The 8031-nt window shown below is 33.3% G+C and overlaps 1 protein-coding gene across 1 annotated transcript; it reads left to right on the forward strand.

Moving 5' to 3' along the window:
- The first annotated feature begins 1475 nt into the window (after positions 1-1475).
- Positions 1476-5365, forward strand: LOC145798574 (uncharacterized). Its single transcript, XM_082886789.1, has 6 exons — positions 1476-1637; positions 2270-2411; positions 2607-2676; positions 4032-4198; positions 4280-4456; positions 4820-5365. The coding sequence occupies exons 2-5, from the start codon at positions 2346-2348 to the stop codon at positions 4298-4300; spliced, it is 324 nt and encodes a 107-aa protein (XP_082742915.1). The 5' UTR covers positions 1476-1637; positions 2270-2345; the 3' UTR covers positions 4301-4456; positions 4820-5365.
- Positions 5366-8031: the final 2666 nt, after the last annotated feature.

Here is an 8031-nt window from a genome sequence, read left to right on the forward strand (position 1 = left end):
TAGTATAAAACATACGTAATTTTGAAAGAAAAATATTGACATTTTATAAATTAAGTCAATTAGTAGTTAAAAATACAATCACATTTTTTCTCACAATAAAAACAAAATTGTTGTGGGTTTTCTAATAAAAATTTACTCATAGAAATTATTGTGGGTCTTCTAATAAAAATTGTTGCTCATAATAAAAATTTATTACATTTGTTTGAAATTCACTGAATAAAAAAAATATGATATAACTAAAATCTAAATTGTTGTGGGTCTTCTATCAGCATTCCTGCATTATCAACATGATAGTTAGTATTATAATTGATGAACAACACATATATTATGTATTTATAAAAGGTTATAAAGTAAAAATGTTATACTTACATATATATATATATATATATATATATATATATATATATATATATATATATATATTTACCTTCTAAAAGGTATAGACATTCTTTAGACCAATTTATATTTAAAACAAAGGTCACGCACGGTGCACAATCTAGTTGACGTAGCATTGTTGGTATATGTATGATAAATGTATAGGCACGGTCTTAGCGTGACGCAATATAATCTTTAATCATTCTAATGCCATTATCTTACAAAATTTTGAAATTATAACTTTATGTTTGAAAATGTAAAAATAAGTTATTTATAATAAATTTTATAATTTCCTACCTTTGATATCATATTCTTCAAATATGATGGTCTACATCACAAGATAAACTTTGTCCGTTTATCTTGAACAATGAGATTTATTGAATCAATACTGTCTATGACCACAATGTTAACATTGCATCTAATCAAAAAAAAAAATAAAAAAAATGACACTTGTTAAGTTGGCATTATTATTGTACATAACAATTATTTAACTAAAGAAAATTACCTTATTATAATATCAATATCATTATGTATGTAGTGACGACAAACAACGTAACCATACACTACAAGAAAATACATTTTTGGCGACCACTTTTGGCTACCATATGCCTTTCAGTCGCCAAAAGTTATGGAATTGGCTACCAAAAATAATATTAGTCGGCAAAAGTCAAATTTTTAGCTACTAATTTTTTTTAGTCGGGGAATGTTGATTATTGGCGACTAAAAAAAATTTAGTCGGTAAAAGTGCAACAATTGGCTACAAAAAAATATTTTAGTCGCTAAAGATGCAACAATTGGCTACTAAAAAATATTTTAGTAGCTAAAAATGTCACAATTGGCGACTAAAAAAAAGTTTAGTCGCTGTGTAGTTAGTTTTGTTTACAAAAATTATTTAGTCGGTATTTAATTTACTTTTAGCGACTAAATTTTAGTCGACAATTATAATTAAAAATTTTAAAAATTGGACTTCAGATTTTGGGGGGCAAAATCAGTTAGCTACTAAATATTTCGTCGGAGAAAAGCCTTTATTTATTATTGGCGACTGAAAAAGCTAGTCGGGAAAGAAAATAAATTAGGTTTAAGAAATACACTCCCACACGCTCTAACTCTCTCAGACATCTCTGTCTGCCTCTGCTCTCCTCTGGCTCTCTCTGTCTTTCTCCCTCTCTCTCGCTTTTGTCTCCATCGTTAACGGAGCATCACCGCCATCGCACACGAGCACCACCTTCATTGATCAATCCACCATTGGAGCATTACCCCAGGTATGTCCTCTCTATAGTCTCTATTCCCCTAATTTCAGCCTCTAGGGTTTTCTTCTGCCGTTTGCATACCTTCACCCAAACCCAACCCCAAATCGACCCATGTTAAGGTTGAGGCATTTGTTCATTCATTGTCCTTGGATATGGAGGATATGGGTTGAATTACTAGAATGGTGGAATGTTCACTGGGTTACACCATAATCTTTTTCAAATTTGTCACACTGGGGGTTTGGGTTTAAATTTGGGAAACTGGAAAAGAAGATGTGGAGGCCATGGTTTGGTCAATTTGGAAGGCTCATTAAGTATGTTTGTTTTTTTTCTAACTACTGCTCTTGCTTGTTTGTTTTTCTCTACCTACTGCTCTTACTTGGCCTGTTTCGTCCATGCTTGTATTTGTTGTTGTCTTCTGACCCTTTTGCTCACCATGTGTTTGACAAAATGTTCAAATGAAACTGGACAATTCTCATGTGTTTGACATCTGTTTATGAGTTTTGGTAGTGCCCAGATTGAATTTAATTGTTTTTTTCAATTACCTGTTCACGAGCTCTTATTAGGTGCAATTTCAGTTTGAGATTGAATTTCATTTTTTCTTGAATGTTTGGGCCTAACAAATTTATTTCATTTTCATTTATGAGCTCTGTACATCCAGGCACTGCTTTGGGCCTGATTCGGTTTTTCTCCGCCAGTTGCTTTTCTTCTTTAATCCACAAAATGTTGCTGATTTCTCTGCTCTTGTGGAGACATGCCGATTACTTCAATAGTTTGTTCAAGAAAGTGGTGCGTCTAATCAGTCTTCCTTCTTAATGAAACCACTTATTAATGTTATTTGATGTTAGTAAATGCATGTGACTTTCATAAGTTGTTTGATAAAGTTAAATGCATGTGTCATTCCAGCAGTTGTTTGTCAGTCTATTAGAGTTAATTCTTGATGCTTTGGTTTGTATAATCTTCTTACACCTTTAAATTTAACAGGCAGTTGCAGCTACAACGAGTGTAGAACTTGGCAACAAAGAATTATCCCAAGCCATTCAAAGAAATAGCAGTAGCAGAACTTTCCTTTTGCTTTTTCTGCTTGTACTTACTTTTTCAATCCTTTTTCTCGATTGGTATAACTAAATGGAGTGAAGATCAAAATAAGTTTCAAAACTTTGATTCAATTTCTTATTATTCTACTTTGCTGAAATTGCAGCTTGCTCATAAATTTGTTTATTTTATTTTTATTTTAAAAATTTTAAATTTAACCCGATTGTTATTATAGCTGCTAATGCACTAGTCTTGCAATGCAGAATGTGGAAATTATCTTATAGTTGCTATTTTTTGTAACTCAACGTAGATAATAGAAAATATACTTGAATTATATATGTTTTCTTATTATTTTTTTTACTCTTTATGCTTGTAGAAATTGATATTGTAGTTCATATTCTATTTTAAAAATTTTTATTAGTGTATATGTTCCCTCTCTTTATGTTGAATTCCTGCGTCCGGTAGCTACATAAAATTCAAATATTTTACCAATTCCTTCCCCCCCCCCCTCTGTTTCTTATGTGGCTTTTTATGTGGTGGTGAATTTAACTATTTTTTAAATATAATGGACCCTATATATATGACAATTATTATATATAAATATTTTTGTTAATTTGTCCTTAGGCCCTGTTTCTTTCAGCAAGGGAATTATTAGTACGTTGGGATTGAGTGGGTACTAGTGTGGTGATATTATATTGGTGCTGTAAGATAAATTGTGTTTGTTCGTATACTTATATAGTAATATTAGTTGATTGTTATTAAATCTATTAAATTATGTCTTATATACAAGGTAATTTTGTTGTTTGTGTAAATTGATAGGCAAAATAGTCTTTTTATCTCCAATCTCGTGGGATTAGATTTTAATATTCCATTTCCTGTGGGATTGTTTGTCCCCTCGAGGGTTTTATTGACCGTTGCAATTTGTAATAATTCTAACAAGGATAAAAACATGCATATCTCTAATGTTGTGTTTGGTTGGATGATTTGGGGAGGAATTTTGAAAGAGAAAGGGAAAATAGTCTTATTTATTTATTTATGCTGGAAAGACAAACAACTGCTAGTGCTTATTTATTTATTTTTTATTATTGTTATTTTAAAAGTTGTTTGATAAAGTTAAATAGTCTTGAGTCCATGTCCATTGGAAAAATTATTGCTTCTCCAATGAATGTTATTGTCAAAAATTAAGATCAAGGCCAAATTGGAACTCTCAAAAGACTAGATAAACATTGTGTTGTATTTTAGAATTACTAAGTTTTGTGCCAAATTCAATACAAGATTTAGCTACAATGTGTAAAATAAGTTACGAGTTTGCTATGGGAATTGTGGAAATGATAGTTAAATTTTCTCATTTGAGCTAAATTTGTGTGAATTTAGGAGGGAGGTTGGTTTATCAGAGCACCAAGAAGATGGCCAGTGGACCCAAATGTCCTATTACTGGAAAGACAATCCAAGGGGTATGTAGGCCTCTTGTTTATTTCATAATCCAAGGGATATTCTGTAGAGGGAAAACCAACTGTGGGGTTTATGCTTGTGAACTTCAGGTAGTTATTGAATTTACCTTTTGGGATTCACTTCTTTACATTTTTCTCTTGTTTATCATGAAGAAGAATTATTTATTTCAGGGAGGGTGTGACAGCTGTTGAAGAACCTACGAACTGCCCAAATGTTTCCATATTGCACATTGCACATTGCACTTTGATGATGAGTTAGTAAACAGTGAATTTGAGAGGATGGCTCAAGCATTTGCTGTGGGACCTTCTGCTAATTCTCCTTTGCCTCTAACATCATTGGTAGTTCAGGTACTAACTCTAAGTACATGTACCTGTTTGGGTTTGATATTTTAATTTCTTCATTGGATATAGGTACATGTGTTAGCAGCAGCTGGAAAGAGCAAAAAAATTAGTATGCAAGCCAATATTTTTAGCTAATTGCATTGTTATGAATTTGCTTTTTCTAGTTGCTCCTATTATTGTACAATATACATTACATACGAGAGGATTATAAATATTAACCTATAAGCAAATTATTGGCTTTTACATTCTCGTAAATTTTTGTAGGTTTGCTTTACTGTTAGGCATATGTAGAGAGTTCTGCTTGCTTCTCTGTGATGTTAGGGTTTTTGCTAGACTAATAGTCTTTTTTAATATTGAAATGCTTTACAGGTGGAAGGTTTGGATCTTTCGTCTTTGTGGGGTTGATTAGTGTTAGAAATTTGGACTAATTCTTATAATTATCAATTAGAGGGAATATACTTCCTCAGTGACATCACAAACTCCAGAAATAGGGAATATACTTCCTCAAGACTCAGGATCAATGATAGCTAACAGACTAACAGTTCATGAATAAAACATTATTTCTGTACATGTGATAAACTTGCTCTTGGGTTCTGGGGTTGGGTTTTATGTTTCATTCTACCTGTGTGTTCATATTCAGTTGTTTTATTAGATGGGCAGTTGTACTCTATAATCTGTCTGTTACCAGGATTCATGAAAACCTTAGATTTTAAAGACCCATCATGCAATTGAAAGTTGGGGCAACTATTATGACTTGATGTATGGATAGCAGGCACATATGATGTCTTTGAGATTTAGCTAAGGAGAATGAACAAACCTTAGCTGTTTGTTGGATTCTTGTTGCAGCTTTTGAATGGAAAAATAAATGTACATGTATGGTGGAACCATTATTCAATCAATTCTTTTTTTTTTTTTACATTCTAAGATTATATGCTGTGTACTTCATAATATATTGCTTGGATTCCTTGGATTGAGTCACAGATGAAAATTTTATACTGTGTACTTCAAAATATGTGAAGTGTGTATTTTGTTTCCATAGCCACATACTTCAGAGCAGGACGGAGAATTCTTGAAATCCCTTTAGGAGAATGCTATGAATATAACTTTTTTTCTTCACTATAAATATAACTTTTTTGCTTCTCAGAAAATATATAACTTCTCCCACAAAAAGTATACTTTAGTTATACATAACTTTTAGGTGCTTATTATAACTTCAAAATTCATAACTTTCATCACAAAAATCGTAGGGACAGATGTGTCATGTAGGGGCAGACGGTACGTAAATAGGACACGTACGTTGAGAGTTAGGGTTAAAAATGTCATAAACTTAGTCGAAAAAAGGGGTTAGGGGGCCGAAAATGCAAAACAGCCCCCGGGCCACTATTTTTTTGTAATAGGAAGCTTCCCGGTGACAAATGTGTCATGTTGGGACAGACAGTACGTAAATAGGACACGTACGTTGAGAGTTAGGGTTGAAAATGTCACAAACTTAGTCGAAAAAAGGGGTTCGGGGGCCGAAAATGCAAAACAGCCCTGAGCCAGGCTTTTTTCGTAACGGGAAGCTTCCCGGTGATAAATGTGACATGTAGGGATAGACGGTACGTAAGTAGGACACGTACGTTGGGAGTTAGGGCTGAAAATGTCATAAACTTAGTTGAAAAAAGGGGTTCGAGGGGCGAAAATGCAAAACTGCCCCCGAACCACTGTTTTTAAGTAACGAGAAGCTTCCTGGTGATAAATGTGACATGTAGGGACAGACGGTATGTAAATAGGACATGTACGTTGGGAGTTAGGGTAGAAAACGTCATAAAAAAAAGGGGTTCGGGGGCAAAAATGCAAAACAGCCCCCGAGCCAATATTTTTTCGTAACGAGAAGCTTCCCGGCGACAAATCTGTCATGTAGGGACAGACGGTATGTAAGTAGGACACGTACGTTGGGAGTTAGGGTTGAAAATGTCATAAACTTAGTCGAAAAAGGGGTTCGGGGGCCGAAAATGCAAAACAGCCCCCGAACCACTGTTTTTTCGTAACGGGAAGCTTCCCGGTGATGAATATGACATGTAGGGACAGACGGTATGTTTTTAGGGACACGTACGTTGGGAGTTAGGATTGAAATGGTCATAAACTTAGTCAAAAAAAGGGATTCGGGGGGCGAAAATACAAAACAGCCCCCTTGCAACTATTTTTCGTAACAGGAAGCTTCCTGGCGATAAATGTGACATGTAGGGACAGACGGTATGTAAGTAGGACACGTACGTTGGGAGTTAGGGTTGAAAATGTCATATGCTTAGTCGAAAAAAGGGGTTCGGGGGGCACCATTTTGCAAGAACGAAATGTGACGAAGTATATATCCTGTTGACCTAATCGGTTGGAAATTCGAATAATGGATATGTCATAATTTTTGTAATTTGGTAATACCTACTAAGTTTACTTTCACATTTAACTACTAAAATTTACTTAGATTTAGAGATTAAAAAGCTAAAACAAGAACTCATGATGGGTCCATGTTTGGATGCCTTTCATTAGTTAATAGCTATTACTCTCCTTGTCTTTTAATGTTTGAAATTATTACAATATATATATATATATATATATATATATGTCGTCCAGAAGTGCCTCTATACGCATCAAACTAATGATGTTTTTGTTTTTTTGCAGATGTTTTTGGACATACAAATGTGGATATGTTTTTTTTGACAAGTACGGGAGGGCATTGTTTTTATATCTCTATCCGTATAGATAGTGGTTTGTACAAATTACTTTTTTGGTGTGGTAAATATCAACTAAGTTGGCATGGTAGAAATTAACATAGCACGTGGTACAAAATAGTTTTGGGGCAGTACAGAATATAATTTTTGTTGTGGTACAGAAGTTGTAGGTGTACAATTAATTTGGTTGTTCCTGTATTATGTATGGAATTAAATTATTGACATTGGATGAGACTTGGTTCTTATGGAATTTGTAATATATATATAATTGGACGTTCAATATTAATTATTTGGATGGTTGGAACGACAAATGTGTGCACGTGGTTGAATGCTTGATAACATATTTAGTGTTGATGGATAATATTGTTCGTACATGGTACATGTTGTATTAATTATGTATAAAGGTTGTTTAGAAAAAAAATTTTAGAAAAAAAAAAAAACACGTTAAAGTATTTGGCCACCAAATATTTTGGTAGCTAAATACGTAATCAAATGTTTTGGTGACTAAGAATTTAGTAGCAAAAACATAACCCAAAAAGTTTTAGCAACCAAATAATTAGTAGCGAAATGATTCGAAAGAAACTATTGGCCACTAAATTTTTTAGTCACGGAAAAAAAATGATATCATTTGGTGACTAAAACATTTGGTGGCAAAAAGTGAAAAAGTGATGTTAAGAGGCATTTGGCTACGAAACTTTTAGTGGGCAAAAGAAACAATGACCCAAATTACTTAGTCGCTAAAAATATGTATTCTATTGGTGACCAAAATGTTTGGTCTATAATAGTTATTCTTATTTTATGGTAGCACTTTTAGTGACTAACACTTTAGTCGCGAAATCACCTTTTACCGACTAAATAATGTTTCATAGCCAA

This window comes from Camellia sinensis, chromosome 9 (assembly GCF_055761805.1).
Source record: "Camellia sinensis isolate YWXY chromosome 9, ASM5576180v1, whole genome shotgun sequence".
In the NCBI taxonomy this organism is placed as follows: Eukaryota; Viridiplantae; Streptophyta; class Magnoliopsida; order Ericales; family Theaceae; genus Camellia; species Camellia sinensis.

Coding starts and splice junctions, on each gene's coding strand:
- LOC145798574 (XM_082886789.1), top strand. CDS start 2,346: ATGTTGCTGATTTCTCTGCTCTTGTGGAGACATGCCGATTACTTCAAT. Junction 2,412..2,606: donor ATAGTTTGTTCAAGAAAGTG/GTGCGTCTAATC, acceptor TAAATTTAACAG/GCAGTTGCAGCTACAACGAG. Junction 2,677..4,031: donor AGCCATTCAAAGAAATAGCA/GTAGCAGAACTT, acceptor GTGTGAATTTAG/GAGGGAGGTTGGTTTATCAG.